Source organism: Monomorium pharaonis, chromosome 8, assembly GCF_013373865.1.
Source record: "Monomorium pharaonis isolate MP-MQ-018 chromosome 8, ASM1337386v2, whole genome shotgun sequence".
Taxonomy (NCBI): Eukaryota; Metazoa; Arthropoda; class Insecta; order Hymenoptera; family Formicidae; genus Monomorium; species Monomorium pharaonis.
Genome location: NC_050474.1, coordinates 17578987 through 17602378, shown reverse-complemented (window position 1 = coordinate 17602378; position 23392 = coordinate 17578987). Strand labels below are relative to the sequence as shown.

Here is a 23392-nt window from a genome sequence, read left to right as displayed (position 1 = left end):
TCAAATACCTCTGCTATATTTTGCCCGATAAGATAAGTGTCCCAATAACTGAACATGTAACGATGTAAAGATAGATTAAATTCTGTAAGGATTCATAAAATGGTCTAATTATATATTTAACTGAAGTATGAAATATAATTTATAATTTCTCAAATTTTAAGAACATTTGTGCAACAAATTTAGTTTTTAACGTAATTTTTATAATATTTAAAATAACACATATCTCTTAATATTTAATATATATTCTTATAATATAATTATCTTAAAGTATTTAAAAACTGCAATTAAATTTTACTATTACAAAATACAGAAACTTAAAATTAACAATAATAAGTTTTTATGCAAATATGTGTTTGAGTATAAGAGCATTCGATTATTGAAATATTTATTTTGCATATATAATATACAGATCTAGATTAATCAAATTTAAATGGACGTCTGTACGTCTACATATCTTTTCAAATATGTAGGTATTTTTATCAAGTAAAGATCTATTTTAAAAAGTAAAAGATTGAGAAAGTGAATAGAAAGCGAAAATTATTAAGAATCGCGAAACTATCGCGCTTGAATAATGAAAACAAATAAATCGAGTAAATTAGAAACGTTATGTAAGTTCTTTTTTGTTAAGTATGCTCTTCGTTACGTTATTATAGTTTCATGGCTATATTACAGGCCAAACTAATCGGAAGTTGCCAGTCCTCGATAGAATTGGTACGCCATCTACATAATCTGCTCATGGAAGACGGCAAATTGAGTTTGGGAGTTGCTAAAAGTAGCGAGGTAACAACATTAATAGCTCGATACGACACACTCATTGCACTAGCAAGAGCACGTGAACAGCAAATCAGAGAGCTCAGGTAAAGTTTCTTTCACGCTCACTTCAGCGTTTAAATGTTTAATGCCGTTCCGAGTTTTGTAATAAGCAAAAAATTGCAGTAACAATAACTTTTCTAAATTAACACTTATCATGTGAGCGTACATTAAGCTTTTGGTATCAAAAAAATTAATATTATATGACGTTATTTATAAATAAATATTTAAACTAAAAGAATATAAAAATATAATTTTAAATATAATTTTTATATTATATATCATACATTTTACCTTTTATATCTTATATAATATTTTCTAAAAGTTTAAAACAGTATCTGCAAATTACGGTTACATTTTTAAATTCTTTTACATATACTTGTGTGATGATCAGTTTTAACAATATCTTACATGCAGATTATTTGTTCAGGCCATTTGTCACACTATTAATATTAAATAAATAATTAGTGAAATATAATGTATAATATATTATTTATAAGAATATCATGCTTCTCCTTTTGTGTTGTTTAAGCTTCACCTTTCTAACACGCAACACTGCCATACAATAATTTCTAACAATAATGCTTAACAAAGCCAATTAAAATAACGCTTATCTATTATCCCATACAGATCGCCTGTCACCGATGCTTACGCTTTTCCATGTGATCAGTGAGTAACTAATTTTATAACAATTAAATTCAATCCATTAAAATAAATTTACTATTACTAACAAACAATGTCCCTGTAAAAAAAGTTTTAATGTTTTATTATGTAATCAAAAAATTGTGTAGCTAATAAATCTTTTAAATTTTCATAAATGTATTAATAAATTGCAATCTCTTGAGCAAATTTTAATATTTGCAGAGAGAGCAAATATCTTTTAGCAAATAAAAACAATAAATTTACATAGTATATGCCAAATAACACACATAATCCTGAAGTATACATTAATTAAATTGCATTTTAAGTATGTCATAATCACAATTATAATTTTGACTTTATAGCGATAGCGGCAGATTGACCTGTCCATTATGCTCACGTCGTAATTGGGCGCAACTGGACAACGATCTCTGGCGTTTGGACAAATGGTTGGAGTACGCCGAGGGTACGCAGAGTGAGCAGCACTCGCCGCCCAGTGATATAGAACAATTGGAGGACGTGATTCAGGATCATCGCGAGTTTCTGCTGGACCTCGACAGTCACAGGAGCATTGTGACGAGTTTGAACATAGTCGGCGCTCATCTGGCTGATCATACCGAGGACACGGAACGCGCGCAAGAGCTTCGCGACCGATTGACCGTGGCAAATGGTAGATGGGAAAAAATTTGTACAGCCGCCGTGGAATGGCAAAATCAGCTGCAGCACGCCCTTATGACGAATCGCCAATTTTATCGTATTATAGAAGAGCTGTTAAGTTGGCTCGAACGTACCGAGATCAGCATCAGGGCGAGTGAACCGATTGACCTGACCGAATCCACCAATATCATGGAAGCAAAATATAATAAATTTAGGTACAAATTCCTAACAATTTTCTCGTCGCGATCGATGAATAGAGTAGTTCTTAAGTAATTTTTTAATATTTTAAGAAGTGCTACCTTCCCACATTAATTCAAGATAAAAACTTGATATGATTGTGTATGTTTAAGACGATATATAGTTTCAAAGATTTAGGATATCATAATTGAAGAAAAATTTGCTTTTTAAAAGAACATTGAAAATTGAGTTATTTTAGTGAAACCTTGTATATGTTGTAAGGACATAAAGATATTTTTAGGTACCGCATACATAATTTTTTTATTCAATCAAGGTTTTTTTTAATAAAAAACTTTGCTATTGATTTTTATAAATTTGAAATTCTTTTCTGATAAATCAACACAAAAGGGTTTCTTTATTATTTTTTATTTTAATAAAATTAATTATTTTTGAGAAGAAAATTTTTCTTTAACTTTGATATCCTGTATTTTTTAAGGTAAACTCTTTTAATTACATAAAATTTTGTCTTGAACTAATGTGAAGAATAACTTTGTATATTAAAACGTAACCAAATTTATTTAAAAATTATATAATCTTATTAAAATATATATCTTTTATACTTATTTTAGGGAATTGCGAAGCGATCTGGAGCGTTGTGAGCCACGAGTAATATCGTTACAAGAGGCGACTAATCATCTTTTGGACGAACAAACGGAAACCAGAACGCGTTTGCAAGAACTGCGATTAAGGTTGCAGTCATTAAGGAGACTCACAGGAATCTACGCTCTTAAATTGGGAGCTGCCCTCGGGCTGGACCCGCGGGATATCGGTCTCGCAGCTACGTCTACATCTCTCGCATCTCTCTCACATGATGTAAGTTATACTCCACTATCTCTACTCTACTTTAACTTTACTTTTTATCTAATCAAAGCAGTCACCGTGGTATGAATTTATTAATCTACCTATTATTATTGTCAAGCTCGTATAAGTATAAGTAGATTTTGTAATAGTGTGACACCAGATGTAGTCGATGTACACACATGAAGACCTCGACATAAAACATCCCAAATTTTACGAAATAGATCAATCTTACAAAATGGCTTGTGCCAATAAATTATTAGTTAAAAAGTTTCTTCAGCTTAACACATTCGCTACCAATGAGCAGTTAAATCGGTTCATTCGTTTAATAGCATTGTAAATTAATAGTTTAGGTAAAATTAAACATACAAAAACAGCCTCTCTATTTGTCTCTTTAACTTTTCTCTCCAAATATGTCTTCCATTTCAGTGAATGCATTTTTATAATAATTCTTTCATCCAACTTTATGTAATTTATCCAAATTTCTTCTCTCTTCGCACTTAATTGCTTAAATCTTCCGTACACACATAAAACATATTTCTACTTTTTCTCTTCCTCAAAGAAAAAATCATGGATGCATTTTGCTTCATACATCATCCGAATTTTTTAATAAACATATCATGTTCTTGCTCAATTTTGAATGTTTTCTAAGCGTCACGAATTTTTAAATAGTTTTACCATATTCAAAAAGTAAATAGTTGATGAAGACTAAATTATAAAAATTATGATATAATTCATAAATATGAAATTTAAAATATATAACTGTTAAATTCATTATCGTTACTTAAATGTAACTACATTACCGTTACTGTTACTACAGAGAAAAAAAGTAACGCCTTTACCAATTCATTATCAAAAAATAACTGTAACGGTGTTACAAGTAACGTGTTATTTCTTAACCCTTTTAATTAAAAATGTAACATTATTTCCAGTAATAATAAGACTTAAACGGCTGAGATTATTTGTAATACACAGGACAAAAATAAAATTATCTATGACAATCTATGGTAGTAAATGTGCTAAAAAAGTGAAGTGGAGTAGCGTAACTTTTCAGTCATCTTATATATCTTTTAAGAATTGTTTGTAATTAAATGGTATAATTTTTCTTTAAAATTTGATTACATTTTTATTGAATTTTTATTAAAATGTTATCTGTTGTCCTTTAAACGTAGAAAATAATTTTTTTAACGAAAAATTTAATTAAAATTTTATTGCATATTTTTTAAAATTTCATCAAATTTAATAAAACATCAAGTTCATCAAGATTTTATAAAAATTTGATTTAATTTTTTCTACCGGGAAAAAACATTATAGATCAATATTCTGATATATTGAAAGCTTTAAATAGTTCAATAAAAATCTGCTTTAAATGCTGACTCGGAATATTTATATTTTATACAATTTATAGAATTCATGATTCATCTTTACTATATTAAAATACTTGGTTTGAAAAGACCTAGTTATCCACTTAATTAATTTTATTCTTTTTGACTATTTTATCTTTTTTATTAAATAATTTTCAAAAATTTTATTAAACATAGCTTTAAAAAATAAAATTAATGAAGTGGATTTTATCACATATACCTTATTCGATATAAGAGAAACAATCTTTGCTTTTATTTGTATATTATATTACTGTGTGTAGCATTTATTGTAGATTATTGCACAAATTAGTAAAGTCACATCAATTTTTCAGAGGGCGACAAGCGCCAATCCAACGATGAAAAATCGTCGCGATGATGGCACTTCCATGCATAAGTTATTTGTAGTAATCACTTGCACAGTATCTTATTGTTTGTGTTTTCTGTTTTTTGTTAAACTGTAGCTGCTCGACGAAGCTGCCTCTGGGACTGATCAGCCTCACGCCACCGGCACAGAGTACGTTATTTCTTTTTTCTCTTTCTCTTCGTGATAATATTTGTCAATTAGCTTTATGATAGAACTATATTTATCAAAATGTTACACATGCAAACTTGATAATTATATACAGAAAAAATTAATATTAAATCAATTATTGTCTCATATATAAAAATATATATTTTTATTTCAGTATAGTAATAGTAACAGATATATAAAGAGTAAAATGTATATGATCGTTTTGATAATAATAATTAAAAAACATTTTAATTTTTGATTTGAAGATATTGTCATATCTTATTTGTTACATTTTTTTCTCATACATACATACACAAGCACACAGTCGCAATTTATTTTTTTAAATATTACAGGAATATAAAAAAGCATTTCTAAAATGTTATTTTAATGTTTAAAAAACTTTTAAAATGTTTTTTATTTTAATATTAGAAAAAAATTTTTCGATATTTGAAAAATATTTAAAAACATTTTCTTAAAAATGTTTAAATACATTAAAAATAATAGATTAAGTTCCTTTTTTCATTAAAAAATGTTTATTTTAATGTTTAAAGAAATATTTTTCATTAAACATTTGATGAATGTTAAAAAAACCGTTTAAAGCTAATTGAAAATGTATCTTTTGCTTTTTGGTTATTGTATTTTATTGCCTTGTCGTGCATTGATTTATCAAAATTGACAAGGTAAAAATTATTAATAAACTGCGAAAGATAAAAAATAATTGACCGCGATTGTTGATAAAATAATGTGCAAAGAGGCAAAAGGCAAAAAAAAGAAGCAACTAATATATTGCAGATTAGTTTTTATGTAAAATTTAAAATAATGATTATTTCAAACTGTAGGTTTTTTAATTTTAAAAAACATATATTATGTTTGAAAAATGCACTTGTTAAGATATTTGTACTGATACAATTTATATACGTGTATAATTGTGCAAAAGATTATTTCTATTCGTATCAAAGAATATTTTCTAACGCAAGATATTTCTAAATATTATAACAACTTTTCAAATGTGAAACAACTTTTTAAAACTCTGATTTTCAAACATTAAATATTTTTTATTAGCTTAATTTTCATTAATATTTATTAGTATCTATTTATATATGTTTCAAATACACGATAAATATACTTTATTTAAATTTGGAAGAATGTTTTAATTAAAATTAAATATTTTATTTTTCTCGAATAAATATTAAATAAACGTTAAATAAATATTATTCTTTAAATATTATTTTAAATAAGTAATTAATCTAAAACAAATATTTAATAAACATTTAATAAGTAATATTTTTATAAATAAATTATACAATGCATAATAAAAAATAAATATTAAGAAGAATTAAAAAAAAATTTGTGTCTGATTGAGGAGACAATGATTGTTCATTTGATATTAATCTTTTTCTTGCGCCATGTAATAAATAAAGTAGAAAATAAAGTTTGTCTGTAAAAAAAATGTTAATTTCACTTCAATGAGACAATTTTATTTAATATTTCCATTACTGAAAATCTGTTGCAGTGGTGACGAAGGAGACCGAACGGTATTGGCACGTAGTTATCGCTTCCTAGGACGAGTTCTACGAGTCTCTCTTCCAATCCAAGCGCTGATGCTGTTACTACTTGGCGTCGCATCACTGGTACCATCTGCAGAAGAAGACTACAGCTGCATGCTTTCTAATAACCTCGCGAGGAGCTTCACGCCGATAGCCTTCTATCCGAATGGACCACCACCGGTGTAACAATGACGAACGGCGATGTCCTCGTTTCGTCGCGTGTCTTCACTAATCCGAGTTGATACACACGAGACGTTGGCGAGCCAATGTAAAAAATAAAATTTCTTCACCTTTGCCCCGCGCGATTAGCATTGAAAGCATATGAAATTGTAACTGCCCCGAGTTCACCTCGTCAACGTTTCGCATCGACTGCAGGCCGCAGTACGCGCGTATCGCAGAAATCTTTATATAATATGCATATATTGTAATTTTACACACAATGAATTTGTACGTAAGTAATGTAACGGACCAAGCGGTGACTGAGAATATGTAGCCGACGAGAACACATTCTTTAATTTATTATATTAATATATATAATTGTATATTTCGCTATCCCCAGCGCGTGCAATATCATGCTCCCTTCCGCGCGAAGTGTGCACACGATCAAGTGTCTCGTAAGGGAGGATCCCCAACTCAAAAATTTAAAAAATTATAAAACTTCAACAATATATAAAAAATATCCTGATATATAATATTATTTTGCTGTCCGAATTTAGTACGAAGAGGTGAAATCAATCTCTAAAAGTTTTTGTTTTATTATTCACCAACAAAACGAGATGGAAAACTTTACAGAGAGTGTTTATTTCTTTTAATGAGATTATTAATTAGAAAACTCATCAAAACGTAAATGTTTGATACAATAAAAGAAAAATAAGTCAATTTTTACAGATTGATTTACGTAAAAGAAATCGTTACGTATCAGGATATGCTTTGTGTATTGTCATCAAAGTTTTATAATGTTTTAAATCTCCGAGTTGGGGAGACCTTCCCTTGTTAATATCATAGTGAATAATATCTTGATAATGTATTTGTTGTAAAAAAGTTGACTGATTCGAAATGTTCGAATGCACGTACTGACCTTGTATATTAATCCTTCAATTGCGAAAGGCGTATACATAGACGCCCTAAGAAAGTTGCCTTTCATTTGCAGGGATATATATCTATTATATGTATACATATGTATCTCTCTACATACATATACATATATTTGTAGTTGAAGTTTGGAGCGTTCTTGGAGCGAAAATTAAAAATTTGCCCAAATTCAACAGGTTTATTAAAAAAAAAATATATATATATATATACATATATAGCTAACAAAATAATAAAATTATTACAAACAATAAAATTAAAGTAAACGATAAAAAAGATAAATATCGCGGAACAAAAAAATTGATCCGCGCGTATTTGATTATACATGCCGTTAACAAACTATTTTTTTACCGTTAGGGATTTGAGAGATTGTTTCATATTTATACATGTTGTTTGGAGAAACTTCTCTATTATTTCTTCCTTGTTTTCGATTGCAAACATTGTCTTACCGGCATACGTGTCATAACCTGATCTATCGTTTGTCTTGTACATCAGTCGATGATGACACCATAGTTTTGACTTCCTGAAATTCCGTAACGCATTTCCTCCGAAGCTCATAAAATTTAAAGCGAGCCTTTGTTCAGATAATTCCGGTTACTTCGGCAAAATCGAAATACACTGTCTATATCACACATTAATTGTGTATTTTTTCTTAATTTTCCTTCATTCTAAACATTAAACATTCCTTCATCGTCTTATTCGTCAATCCTTATCTGATTTCAACTTAAATATGACCATCTGATTATTTAACAGACTATTTTCTGGACAATTATGGTGATTACTTTCAGCAATTGTGGATATTGTTCATCTTCTTAATTCTATTACGATGAATCTTGAATTTCTACAAATTATCTTGCCGTTTTCATCGCCAGTTCAGGTAAGTCGTAGCTGCAACAGAAGCAAACATTCGGAGTTTGAGTTTTATCGTCACATCAATGGGACTATCGAACACACACACACACACACACACACACACACGCACGCACGCACGCACGCACGCACACACACACACACACATTATTGAAATGTTCTGTACTGTATGAAATACTTCATTACGAATACACACAAATTTGGAACTAAATGACAATATTCAGTACGTAATACAATTGGAAGCTTTTGTGCTCGAATCGAATTAGTGATGAAAATCTAATAGTCATAAACTTGAAAAGAGGATATGAATTTTAGGCGATTTAGAAACCGCACAGTGAACGCGAATTTCTTATGTTTTCCTTCGTATTTTTTCCTGTAAAATTTAAAAATAAATTTTAAAATTACGCCAAGTAAAGAGAAAGTTACAGACATTTAAAGACGTTGATTTAAAAAGACTCTCTCTCTCTCTCTCTCTCTCTCTCTCTCTCTCTCTCTCTCTCTTTCACTCTTTATTTATCAATTTATTTCCGTCTTTTTCTTGTCTATTTTTCGATTACAAATATATAATCCTAGAATTTACACACATACACACACACACACACATATATGTGTATATAAATTCTTAAGAAATAGTTAAATATCATAATTGGATTATATAAATTACAACTTACTTGATTGCCTCTTTTCACCAAATTTGACAGTTGTCAAAATTCAATCGCAATGACAGCTACTCTTGACTAAACAGTCAAACCCCGACTCTCGCACACGAAGCGAGTCAAGCGAGACAGCCAATCACGATCGGAATAAAGCGGCAACTTTAGGGTTACATGGCTATTTTAAAAAAGGAGAAGATAGGATAGGATAGGATAGCTGTACTAATGCAGAATTTTAGTTAAAATAGATATTATTTGCAATATGTATTTGTATAAATTAAATAAATTTAAAGAAAATTTAAGCCGAAAAAATATAACATTACAGCAACCTTTTATCATTGCAGTAATGTGATATTAACATTAATACAACATTACAGGGATTTTCTGAAAATATTATTTGTATAAATAGAGATCTAAGGTAGCTTATTTTATATATCTCTATAATAAGGTACCTAAAGTACTTATTAAAGAAATATTAATATTGTTAAATATATTTATATAATATATATATATATTATTGTAACATATTTATAATATTACATATGTTATTATATAGATCATATACATTATTACATTTATTACATGTTATAGAGCATATATTTAATATTTGAGTAAACAATATTGCATGTTATTATATGTAGACTCTGCATAAAACATCGGATTGAAACAAATTAAAAAATATGGACATTTATCAAAAAGCAGAATTCAGAAGAATTCTGAAGTATTAAAAAAAATATTCAATTAAATATCTTCTAAATGTCTTCTGAATTCTTCACATTCAATCACGACGCATTCAAATAAATACGAATCTTTGCATTAAAAAAGATTTACTTCTGCTAATTGTTATCGGATTCAAAGGCATACAAAATTTTTGTTCTTAATATCGCATTGAAAAATATTGGTTACAATTCAATCCGAGATTTTTGCAAAGCAGACTTTACAATAAAATCTTATGAATGCGAAACACTATTTTTAAATAAAACATTTTATGTAGGAGTATATATAATATACATATAATATTTAAGTATAATATATTAAGTATAATATCTTATATAGATTTTTTATTTAGATATCTTTGGCATGTCTAGTTCGAAAATTTTAAAGACATCTTTTAAGATATATGTCTTTTAGATATCTTTTAAAAATTCTATAAACATATCTTTAACAAAATCTTCTTAGATTTCTTTTAGATATCTTTTAGAAATGTCTTCGAGACATCTTGAAGACATCTTAAGATTCGTCCAAGTATTCATCATAGTTTTCTTGATTTAGAATATTTTTATAATAATTGTTTCCCCAAGTGGGCCATATCCATTTTGTAAAATTTGAGCGGTTTGTCAAGTTAATAGTAAGATTTTGCGGTAAATTCTCAATAAAATATGCAACATTTAAATATTTTAATGAATTCCTTATAAAATATATTTCTATCAATGGTGATGTATTCGACAACGATAAATCCTTCAGTGACATGAATTGATTATCACTTAAGTCCAAATATTTTATTGACACAAGAGAATCTGTCCAGTTTTGAGGCAGAAAACGTAACATATTTGCCGAAAGATCTAACTCTTCTAGGTTAAAAAGAAGATCAAATGCATTAACATCAATCTCATCAATTTTATTTTGTCCTAATAACAATTTCGTCAATTTTGGCATTTGCACGAAGGAATATGAGAATAATTTTGTTATGTTATTGTAATTAATATACAAGGTGTTGATTTCTATTTCCTTTGAGATACGTATAACATTGTTGAGTTTGTTAATACTCAGATCGAGCGTTTTTAAGTATTGCAAATTTGCAAATGTGTCCGGATATATATAATTTATATTATTTGAAGATAAGTTTAAGTAGAATAATTTGTCGTTGTCTTGAAAAGCATCTGACGCAATAACGTTAATCCTGTTGTTAAAAACAGAAAGATAATGCAAATTCTTTAAACCAGCCATCGATAGACTTGGGTTTTTTTTGTTATTCTGATAACTAATGTATTTAAAATTATTGTTATCTAAATTAAGTGCAAACAAATTGTTTCCTTTTTTATTTAAACTCAAAGAGTTAACCAAATTATCGTGAAGATCAAGAAAGTATAAGCTATTTGACAACAAATTTATAAAATTTGTCCTATTTATCCTGTTTTCGGAGAGATCCAGGATCTTTAACTTGGGAAATACAACTTGCGTAACTTTCGAAGTTATTTTATTATTTTTTAACTCAAAATTACGATAATGTAACGGTTTTAACGAATAATATGAGGTTGTTTCTTCCATTAATGGAAAAGATTGTAAATTTTCTAAACAATTTGCATGAAGAGACAAAATTTCTAAATTGGGATATTCGTCAACAACCTGAACTGTTACTGTTATGTTAGATTCATGCATGTCGTACATTTCACAAAAGGGCTGTATACATGTGCAACGACTATACGTTTCTGGTTTTATTACTTTATTCATAATAAGAACTTGTAACTTATTGTGTGTTCCAAAATTAAAGAGTTTATTTCCGTCGAGATTATTATTAGAAAGAAACAAATGAGTTAAATTGGGAAGCTTATTAAAAGCGCCTTTTTCAATATCCTCAATATTACTGCCTATAAGATTGAGGCAAGTGATTATTGGATTACTGATGAAATCCTGGTTAATATAAGAAATCACTGTGTTGGAGAAGTTTAAAGAAATGTCATCTTTACACTGAAATTGAATTGATTTGTCCACGTAGTTTTTCATAGTCAAATGAATATCGCCTATTGAAAGTGTGGTCCAATAAATGAGAATTGTAAAAACAAACTCTACAATAGCCAATCTCTGTAAAAATAATAAAGAACGTCTGTTTTAAAATTGTAATGGAGTAAAATTTCAAACATGCGCACAGTGTAAAACGGATATCATCAGATAAATTTATTCTAATTTTATTTAATAACAATCTGATTAGTGGTCTTTGTTTTATACTGTGTGCATTTCAGACTCCCAAAAATGGTTTCTAATTTTAAATGTAACAATTACAGAAAATTAAATTTACCAATTAATACTTAGTAAAAAATAGATATGAACTAAATAAACAATTGACAATTGTAATTATAATTATAATGGTAAAAGATATAAATAAAATTATTGTGTATTTTGTAAAATAAAGAGAATTAAAAATTTTTTAATAGAATGACAAGAAAATATATTTTGTACAAAATACGATATAATATAAAATTATTTTTATAAAAATTGAAAAAATTTTAAAACATTAAAATTTATTTAATATTATGCAAACATATTCTATATTGACTAAATATTTATAATTAAATTATTATTATTATTGAATTATCTAAAAGTCTAAAAGAAAAGACAAAAAATACAAAAAGGATTCTAATACACGCGCCTATATACATGACAAATAATTTGAATTTTATTTCCTTTTTCTTAAAATAATACAAATATTGTTGTAATATCCTCTATATAATAATTATGATATACTTTTTAAAAATCTAATTTTTATATAATTATAATTGTTATACGATTTATTACTTTATTAGTTTATCTTTCACTATTCTTTTTATATTTAATAATTATAAAACAAATTATAACTATATGTAATTATATGAAAATATTGCTTACCATTTTAGAAATACTTTAGAATACTTTCTTTAAAAGATGAAATTTTTAAGTCGTTTCTAGTGTACTTTCCGTAAAGAATGTATCTTGAACACTGCAATAAACAGTTATACTGTGATAGATGTGTTCCACTTGACGCTAGCAACACTTTTGAAACAATCTCATCCTTGTTGTTTATCAAATATTAAACAGGAAATAATTCTAAAAGTGTTGTGAGCACATAGTGAAATGTACACTACTTGTCAAAAGTATTAAGTCACTCTAAGTTTTGTATTTTTTAAATGCCTAATTCCGTTCAAATTTTACTATATTCTCTTTATAAATATATGTAGAATATGTTTTTAATCATCAAGATCATTGAACTCAATATTTAAAAAAAAATAAAAGATAAAAATTTATTTTTTTTCCATTGTTTATCTAAAAAAGGTAAAGTAAACAAATACTTTTATACGATAGTGTATTTTCTTCTCAGAAAATAAAATTGATAATTTCATTGTCAGTTTAGATTTAGAGGCCGGAAACGCGATAATAAATATAGGATGTCCATGTTACGTCCGATAGACTCCACGATTTCCCTTCGTCAGAGAAACAAATAACTTACAAAAGAAATTCCGTTTCAACGGCCTCCGATAATTTTTTATGCGTTTAGAATTAAGAATGTTCCATTCTTTTTGTTCTACCATTTCCAAGAAAATATTTTCTTCTTTATTAATTGTATTGTCTTTTGAGATTCTTTGCTCTTTATCTGTTTTTCCTTCTTTACATAACTTGTCCCTGAAGCCAATTTTTACGTTGAAGTCTTCTCCTATTATTAATTTCGTCCTTTCTGGGTTTTCTATTATTTCTTCTTTCTCTATTTTTTTTTTCATTATTCTTGTTAGTCGCAGACTTTATCACTTTAACTTTCTCGACAGTCTTTAAAATTATAATTACAAGAGATGTAATAAGTAATATAGAAAGAGATGTAAAATTAATTATGAAAATATATACAATATAAATTACTCAATAAAAAAGGCATACTTTTCGTATTATTACATAAAAAATATACACACATGCATATATGTATATATATATATATATATATATATATATATATACAGGGTGTTCAGTAAAACTTTATGGAATGTTTATGAGCAGGTAGAGGATATTAAACTAAACAGAAAAGTCCTTTACTGTTTTTTCATTTTTGCAATAGTTAACGAGTTATTGTCTTGTAAAATTTGCTGTATTAGCCCAACCTATCGGTAAATGCAAGCGCGCCGAGCGCTCGGCCGCCCCCTCCCAGCGCTTGAGTCTTGAGAATGCTAGGCGCGCGGGGCGAATTGTTACAACAAGCGGCAATGGCTACGCACGAGTGACGCGTAACACTGAATTCTTCCTTTAAGTTATAATAATTTCTTGCTTTTTTTTTAAATAAAAATAATATTTTCTAATGACAAAAAATATGTGTGTACGTGTACATACATGTGTACCAAAAAATATCAATTTTAATGTTTTAAGAAGCAATTACTAAATTGATTTCTTTTAAATAAATAACGATTATTTTTAATAAAAGATATATTTTTTGATGATAGTCTTAAACGTCGTAAATTGTCATTATAAATTAAAAAAAAAAACTTATGTGCTCAAAAAAAAAAATTTATACTTCTTCAAAAAACATTACAAAATTTTATCGATTAAAATCAAAATAACAATCAAATAAAATTTTTGTTTTATTTTTATATTTTTAATTAAAAATTAAATAACTAAGAAATTTATATTTTTATTAAAATTAATTTCTGTGATAGACCTATAATACAGAGAAAACTTTATAGTAAAAATTATTATGGTAAGTAGTAAACGCGGACTAAGGAGAAATTATGGAAATTTTCTTTATGTTTTTAATGAAATTACGATAGTATTTATACCACTCATACGGTGTAATTTTTTGAAATTTCTTCTTACAGTTCGTGGTTACTGTCGTAAATAATAATTTTAAAAGAAGATTAGCGACACAATGTTTTACAATGTATGAAACACCCGTAATCACGGATGAGAAAAAATGATTAAAAAATTTTAAATGCGTGTATTTTATATAGAAAAGCTGCATCTCTTTTTCAATGTAATCTTCGTATAATTAAATTGTAAATTATAATACAAATTAAATATTTACTTATACTACGTAATTTATAATAAAAAATGTAATCTATAAATTTTTACATTACTATTTTTTATAACATTCAATAAAATATTAAATATTGGTTCTAATATTCTACATCTACAAATATGTCTCTCTCTCTTTTTCTCTCTCTCTCTCGCTCTCTCTTTGAAATGACATATTTGTTTTACAAAATTGAAAACGTTTGCATAGTTTCTTCTTCGATCTTTATTAAAAATTAAAAAAAATGAAAAGGCCGAAAATTTTCCGTTATTTTTAAATTTTAACTTTAACTCATCGCCATTTTGTAACAAACAATAAAATCGACAATCGGTGATTGTCACCGACAAACCACTACTGTTAGCTTAAAAACACCATTTTGTTTTTTTGTTTCAAATGGATCGTTTAGACGGTACGGGGCAGTGGTCACCACAAAATGCGTTTTTCCAAACCTCAATGTGTGTCGGCGGCCATATTTCTGCTTTCCGTCGCCATTGTTTAATAAAAAAATTTTTTTTATATTGTCGATATAAGTCAATAATCACACAAAATTTTATTAAATTTCTACTACCCGTTTAGGAGGAATAAAATATCCAAGTTAGGCCTGTTTTTCGACCGTCTAGGTTGGTGTAACCCCTTAAGCAGTCTCACGGAGTACATCGTAAGCGACGGAGGCGTTTAAAAGAATTATTCAATTATTGCATGTTTTAATGTTTTTGTAACAGAGAAGAAATTGGACATTATCGGAATGTTGCCTAGAGAAATTTTTGACTTAATATTTAAAATGTTAGATAATCAATTTTTTCGATCGGCTTTCCGAGTGTCTGAAACGTGTAGAACACTGTCGTCGTACAAAGGGAGATGCAGAGAATCAAGCAGGGAAAACATAACACGATGTCTCCCTGTCAAAAACAATGCAAGTAGAGTTTCGACATTTAAGTTAAACAAAAGAGATGAAAACATTCTCCCGAAAAATCCGCGTCGGTCTCGTCAAGCATTTCGCACATTTAAAAACTTTGAAAGTAGCAGAAGCAAGTCATCAAAAGCATACGGAAATTTGCGTTTTTAAATAATATAGAATAATAAAATAATATATATTTTCGATAAAATTGAATGTACCAGATGTTACATGTATAATAGTTTTTGATCTTATCATCCTGTTCGGGATTCAGTGAATATTGAGCTTACGCTGTCGCGTCAGATGGCAGTAGCTATCGATCATCATCCGCGTAGATTACGGAGCGCCGCGACATGCGCGCTAGTATGTACGCAGCGCCATACTTCTATGGCGGCAATTCACGTTGTATTTCGTGCGATCGTCGCGAATCGTTTCAACGTAGTTTTGTGCTCAAGACTATTCGTGGGATCTTCAATTACTCACTCAGAGATTGCTCAACGGAAGGCCTAACAGCATAGAAAAGTTTCTGCAATGTTGCAGAGACATAATTACATTGAAATGTTGAAACTATTACAGTTACGTTACGTTATGTCTCTGCAATGTTTCTATAAGGTTGCAGCAATGTCAAAATGTCCGCTTTGGTCCGCAAGAACGTTTCTGAAATATTACGGGAATATGACTATCCCAGGTAGTAAAAGTCGCCGTTATTTTGACGTTTTAGAAAATATTTTGGGTACATGTCCTATATAATGCAGCACTTTCATTGTGAAAAATATTGAAATAACATAATTATAATGTAAAAAAAAAAATAGTCACCATAGTCACATCTGGCATTGCCTAACTTTGCGGTCACCCATCCAACTTCTGAACCGCCGTGGACATTTTTTGACTTTAAAGATCGTACGCAACCCAGCACTTCGCGATGATCCACACTTAATGATCATGTATACATATTTGTTATAGATCAGTTCAATAGATGTCAGAAACATGAAACGTATAGTTAAATAATATTTATAAATAAATATAAATATGTATGTATAAATATAAATGTACAGTTTTTTACTGATTTTTACATATGTGAAATAACATGTAAAATAACTTATAAAAATGTTTTTGTTCTGTTCTTTTGATAAAACTAAATTATATTCCAGACAGCACACAATATTTATAAAATATTTATAAAATATTTATAATATTTATTTGAATATTTTACAAATATTTATCCAAATATTTTATAAATATTTTTGTGGTCTTAGATTTGACAGATCATATTATCATAAATATTATAAAAATATTTATGAAATATTTATAAATAATTACAAAATATTACTTGTACAAATCTTTATTTATTATTTACCATAAATAAATTATATATAATTATATATTTATTGACCATAAACACACCTATAACCCATATGCACATGAGGATGCCATGACATAAGACGTAACTTGCATAATGCTCTTTGGCGCAGTATCCGCGTTGCCGAGAATGTGCGCTAAACATATCATATAAAAGGTTTCAGAAATTTTGTATTTGTAATATTACAAAATACTACGTTGCAGGTATGTACATTTCAAATGTAAAGTTTCAATCAAGATGATTGCAGAAATGTTGCAAATGTAATGTTTACAAAAAAGGTAGTCTCAGAAATATTACAAATGTGATGATACACAATTAAAACATTGAACGTCTTTGCAAAATAACTGAAACTCTTTGTGCTATCAGGGCTCTCTCTCTCTCTCTCTCTCTCTCTCTCTCTCTCTCTCTCTCTCTCTCTCTCTCCCTCTCTTTCACATTTGACTATTCTGCAACTCTTTAGCTTTAAAATTAATAATATTAATTAATTAATATTAAATTTTCTTAATATTTAAACATTCTTAATTAAAATTAATATTAAATAAAAACAAAAAGCGGAAAGTATTACTTATTAGTATTACTTAAAGAAAAGAGGAAGAGAGAGATTAATAAAATACATTTATATGTTTATATATCTATGTACACATACATGCTTAATGTATATATGTTTATACAATGTATATTTATACATGTATATACATTTATATAAATATATTTATATATGTATATATGTATATGTTTATATATGTATATACATATACTCATATATAAACATTACACAATGTTATTTTCTTCTTTCTCTCTCTCTCTCTCTCTCCGTTCCTTCTTTCTATAAAAGTCGCTGTTTCTCCTCCTGTTTCTTTTTCTGTTTCTTTTTTCTACAAAAGTCGAAACTCTCTCTCTCTCTCTTTCTCTCTTTCTATCTCTATATCTATCAATCTATTTCCTTTTCTTCTTTTTTTCTAAAAGATTATAAAATTTTAAAGATATTATTATAAAATATACTTTATGTATTATTTAAAAGTAAAAAGTACGGCCCTATTTTGGGCGGCGCTAACACGAACCTCTCATTTATCATATTTGGTCCCATGGCTATGCTAAATGAGAGGTCCGACTGTATATACGTACATGATCCTAAACAGGGAGAAGAGAGATAGAGAAAGGAGAAAAAATACAAGACGAAAGAGAGAGAAAATTAGAAATATGTTAAGAGAAACTACGACAAAGAGTAAAATAAAGTAAAATAAAAGAGAGAGAAACAAGATTCTTTTAAAAGTAATGAAGACGAAGAATAGATAACAGAGAGAGAGAGAGAGAGAGAGAGAGAGAGAGAGAGAGAGAGAGAGAGAGAGAGAGAGAGAGAGAGTGTGTAAGAAAGAAGAAAAGGAAGAGTGTTAGAAAGAAGTAATAGATATATCAGGTAATAATATAATAGTCCGATTAGAAACTTTTTTATGTAAAAGTATATACAAATCTATAGTATTATGTATCAAAAATGTCCATACAAAATTTTATATGGTATATTTTTAATTAATTTTATATAATTTTTATAATTTTAATATAATCCTATAGATTTATACATGCTTGGATATAAAAAATTTTTTACTCATATATGATCATATGTAATTAAATATAATTATGTATAATTATAAGTAATTGTAAATAAGTAATTTTCTATTTTGTTAAAAATTAAAATTTGAATTAAAAAATAAATTTTATAAAATTTTCAAATTAAAAATTATTAAAATTAAATACTTTATTTATTAATAATTAATATAATATCATAATATTAAAATATGATTGTTATTTAAAATAAATGATATTTAAAAGTTATTGTAAATTTGTTTTTATACATTTTTTAAAATAGTTTAGTTGCTGTTCCAAAATGTTACATAGTAAGCATTTAATATTCACGAATTAAAGGAACCAAACTGAATATATTAATATTTTAAAAATATTTTTGAATTATGCTAGCGATTAATTTTTGGCTTCTGAAAGGCGCGCGCGAAGCACGCGCTGTATTGTTCTAGTAATATAAATAATAAGGAGGAGAGGATATCATAAACTATTTATCTAGTACTGTACACACCTCAATACTTTTATACTCGGCAATCGATTCACATTTACCACATTTCATACTATTGGTTTTGTTATTCTTTTTGTTTCAACATAGTTAAAAATATAATACAATATAATACAAATGTTTTAATATCTATTAATAGTTAACAACAATTCACAGATTTAGCTTACTTTTTAAAGAAAAAGTTTATTTTTTTATTTTTCAAATTTTCTCTCTATATTGTCTTTGATTTATGTAAACTTGAATGTATTACTAGAAAAAGCAAAAAAGACGCTAGCATAAAGAAAATTCTATCACTATGCTAACTGACACATGACCAGGTAGATGTACGTATGTTCATCGTTAACTTTAAGACACTTTCCAGATAAACGTGAATTTCCAACCCCCAGAAACCAGGAGACATATTGGACACAAAAAGTACTCTATCGAAAGCAAGTTATCTTCCACTTGTATATGAATCTTTGCTTCCATTTTCTTCTCGTCTCTTTTTACTAATTGTAAGTAACATGTTTCACAAGCAAGTGCGGCTGTGATTATATCGCAAAGTTCTTCGCAATACAGAATATTTTAAAGAAAAATAGTAAAGCGGTCTAGAAGCAAAACACTGACAAACGTGCAAGTTGTAAATTCTCTCTGGCACTTTACAAAGAGAGAACGACGTATTATTTCTGAAGTTCCGTAATATTAAATTGGAATTAGAACTTTAATAAATTAAAAGCATTTAATAAAATAATTTGCAATAAATTAATCAAGCTTGGAACGTGTAAATACAAACAAGAAAAAAGCATTACAGAATATACGACCTAATTAAAAAAAAACAATTTACTTTAAATCTTAAATGGAGAAGTATACTGCGTAACTTATTTTAATATATTAATATTTTATTTTATTACTGCAATCATGTAATAATTTAAATTACTTTGTGTTGAATGCAACTAATAGACTGTATATACAAATTAATAACAATTTTCCATTCTTTTCCTCTCATCAAAACTGTAATACATTTGTTGCATTATATGTAAAATTTTTTCAAATTAAAATATAAACATTTGTTTTAAAAACTTAAAAATATGTTTATAAATTTTTAAATAATTTGACCACTTTATATTATGGAAAAGTGGTCAGATGTTCATAATATTTACGACAATTAAAAAAAAAGTTTTTTCATCAGCATATATACAAAATCTTGTAATCACATATCGAAAACAGCTTAAAAGGAAAGACGAAATGTCTAAATAAAATTTAATAATTGCAGCGGATTTGCATTTATCACCTTTCATGTTATTGCTTTTCTTTTTGTTTCAACCTCATAAATACTTACAAAAATTTTAATAACAAAACTTTACAACTATTTATTATTTACAGATTTTATCAAATCTATTTTTTTTAATTATCAAATATTTCCCTGTTTCAAAAAGCGTTAATACGTAATGCAAAATTTAATGAAAACTAGGTGCTGACCTCAAAATATTTCCGATAAATGTAAGTTTCTGTGTAAATTTTATTAATCTATTTACTTTTATATTTAATTACTTTTTTAAATATTGCAATTATGGTATTGAAATTAAAGAGCGTCAGAGTGCATCAAATCACACAGACAACAAAAATTTGAAAACTTTGTTTTTGAACGTATATGTAATATACATGTGACATGCAACAAACTAATAAACGTATCCTGAATACATGATTTCGTATTAATCAGAGAATTGAATGGAGATTGTTAAATAAGTAATGATCATTCCAATAAACTGAAAAATAAATTTCTTTCATTTAATTGCTTCAAGATTATTTATAACATATTGCAATTAAAAAAATACCAACTTTACAAAAACTGTAAAGAAGTAAATGAAATTTGTACTTACACCACAGAAGACAGCGTTGCTTATTTCGAAGAAATTGCAGGCTGTAAATGCTACTCGACTATGTTGCAGTTGAATCGAAAAATCTTTGATTTCGCTTCTAACACAGTCTCGATCTAGGTTTCTTAGATTTTCTATGATGACGTAACTCAGACTATGACTCCAATTAAATGTTTGCTTATTGTTCAAGTCTTCAAATTGCATTTCTAAACCCGATTGAATCCCTGTTTCATGTAGTATGTCATAGTTCACCGATTTGCATTTCAGTGCAACTGCACACATAATTATTCCAGTCTTGTCGGATTCTTGACGCGCGAGCGTACAAATCCAGCACATCAGACCATATTGCGTAGTACATAAAATCCAAGCTACAATATTTATTGATATATAATAGTACTGCAGGTTATCATAGGTTTTCTTCACAACTAAATAGATTCTGAACAGAGTTGTTACGACCGTGATAAAACAGTTCGTCGCGCAGAGAAGGAGATAAAGACCGTAAATGTCGTTTACCACGACGACGAGATCACAAACATCTGCATTACAAAATTTACGATAAGTGTCTGATTATGTCTCGGTATTGTTACAATTTCTCCACAGATGATATTAAATGACATCTCACGTAGGATTACAATATCGAATTCAAAAACGGAGAATAACATTCGCAAACTTACCGGCGTGCAATTCTCTGATGCGTCTAATCTTGAATGCAATCCATGGCGCAGTGGATGATTTGTCCAATTGGCCAATTAATTTATTTATCGCTTGAAATCTATGATATAGCACATAGACAACAATATCGAAGACAAAGCTGTTGATCAACGACTGGGCGAGCATGTAGAAAAACAGCAACTTGGATGCTGAAACGTTCTGTGAATATACGAAGCAATACAAGGTGTGTGTGATCAGCAAAAAGGGACAGCAAACGAAAGTCGCGAGTATCGCTGCTACTTCTGCCCTCTTTACTGGCTGGTCATTAATTTGTGTTTCCCTCCTGATCTTTCGATCGAGCTCCTTTATCTTGTCCATCAGCTTTGGCCACTTGTCATATTGCCTAATTCCGTGACAAATGTAATAATACGCCGACACGTAGCACATCAGCTTGTTTACAAAATATGTGATCGAGAAATGATTGCCAATCTGGAGTCTAACGAAATTGAGGTGTTCAATCACGTTGTACAATACGCTAACTGAACACACGGCCAGATGAACGATACGTATGATTATCGTTACGACCCTGGGACACTTTCGCGGATGTGCAATACTGCCCATGAACCAAGACGTGTACGATATTGGACGTAAGATCCGCTCGATCGACGGCGAATTGTCGAATACCGGCACACGGATCTCCACCATTTTTGTCTCCTGTCTTCTAATTAATTGACGTTTTAGAAACAAATTTGACTACTAATTACATTAAAGTTCCATGCAATACTAAATATTTTGTAGGTAAAAATTAACGATGTATCTTAAAATATTTTACTCCCGTATGCAAAACCTTAAATCGCGATATCCTCGCTCGTAGCGGAAAAATAGAAACACTTTTGTTATACAAATCGGATCCAAGCTATCCATTAAGCCCATTAAAAAATTAATCGATTCAGCTGTTATTGAGATCCGATAGTCTGCGGAATCTCGCAAACGAGGTCTCGCGTAATTGAGGGAGCGATGGTGCCTCGCGCTGCGCGTACACTTGGCGCGAGGCACTACCGTGCCTCCTGATATTGGAGACTTTCTGGTAGCAAAACACTCTGACAAGCAGGCGTCGTAAATTCTCTCTAATGCGTCACATAACAATAAAGAATGATGTATCACTTTTGCAATTCTGCAATGTAGCATGCTATTCTGTCCTTTTTCATAAACGTAAAGCAATTTGATAGATTAAATAGATCTAATGAAATAAATATTAATCAGGCTCGCTATGTGCAAATTAATTAAGGAAAAGCAATCGTCAATGATATGAGCCAAGTAAGTATATTAAAAATCAAAATTGTCGCGTCATGATATATTCTTAAATAAATGTCCTGTATTATTTAAAAAATAATGTTTTATACTGCTAAATGTTTACATTATTTTCTACCATATGTTTACACATATTTCTGTAAAGTTAACTCTTGCGTTTTCTTTTCTTTAGAAAAATCTATCATTTGGCGGTTTTTTTTTGCAAGAATATGTATGTCACACATTAGTAAAAGTAGATTAATGAAAATAAAAAGTATACTATAAAATAAAACTCTTCTGCAATTAATATTTATATATTGTAAGATATATCCCAGATAGCACAAA

At 28.5% G+C, this 23392-nt stretch overlaps 3 protein-coding genes across 16 annotated transcripts in view; 1 reads left to right on the top strand and 2 right to left on the bottom strand.

Annotated features, from left to right (window-relative positions):
- Positions 1-8284, top strand: part of LOC105833865 (nesprin-1) — a 138787-nt gene extending 130503 nt beyond the window's left edge. For 10 of the 12 annotated variants that reach the window (XM_036290847.1, XM_012675921.3, XM_036290846.1 and 7 more), the window contains 6 exons: positions 673-857; positions 1441-1479; positions 1815-2321; positions 2913-3156; positions 4967-5019; positions 6530-8284. In XM_036290847.1, the coding sequence (XP_036146740.1) occupies positions 673-857; positions 1441-1479; positions 1815-2321; positions 2913-3156; positions 4967-5019; positions 6530-6749 (1248 nt within the window). In that variant the 3' untranslated portion in view covers positions 6750-8284. The remainder of the gene's footprint in view (positions 1-672; positions 858-1440; positions 1480-1814; positions 2322-2912; positions 3157-4966; positions 5020-6529) is intronic. The other 2 variants (XM_036290843.1, XM_036290849.1) reach the window with 2 other exon arrangements.
- On the bottom strand, positions 7535-12946 carry LOC105833514 (toll-like receptor 3). Of its 2 annotated transcripts, XR_004964299.1 has the most exons (3): positions 12779-12946; positions 9194-11977; positions 7535-8540 (listed from the first exon to the last, which is right to left on the bottom strand). XR_004964299.1 is itself a non-coding variant. In XM_012675306.2 (2 exons), the coding sequence occupies exons 1-2, from the start codon at positions 12779-12781 to the stop codon at positions 10406-10408; spliced, it is 1575 nt and encodes a 524-aa protein (XP_012530760.2). In that variant the 5' UTR covers positions 12782-12946; the 3' UTR covers positions 7535-10405. The 2 variants fall into 2 exon arrangements, 1 of the variants encoding a protein (XP_012530760.2); XM_012675306.2 differs by having other exon boundaries at positions 7535-11977.
- Positions 12947-18947: 6001 nt separating this feature from the next.
- On the bottom strand, positions 18948-23128 carry LOC105832706. Of its 2 annotated transcripts, XM_036291418.1 has the most exons (3): positions 21781-23128; positions 21110-21642; positions 18948-20995 (listed from the first exon to the last, which is right to left on the bottom strand). In XM_036291418.1, the coding sequence occupies exons 1-3, from the start codon at positions 22460-22462 to the stop codon at positions 20942-20944; spliced, it is 1269 nt and encodes a 422-aa protein (XP_036147311.1). In that variant the 5' UTR covers positions 22463-23128; the 3' UTR covers positions 18948-20941. The 2 variants fall into 2 exon arrangements, with proteins under 2 accessions (XP_036147311.1, XP_012529347.2); XM_012673893.3 differs by having other exon boundaries at positions 18948-21642.
- Positions 23129-23392: the final 264 nt, after the last annotated feature.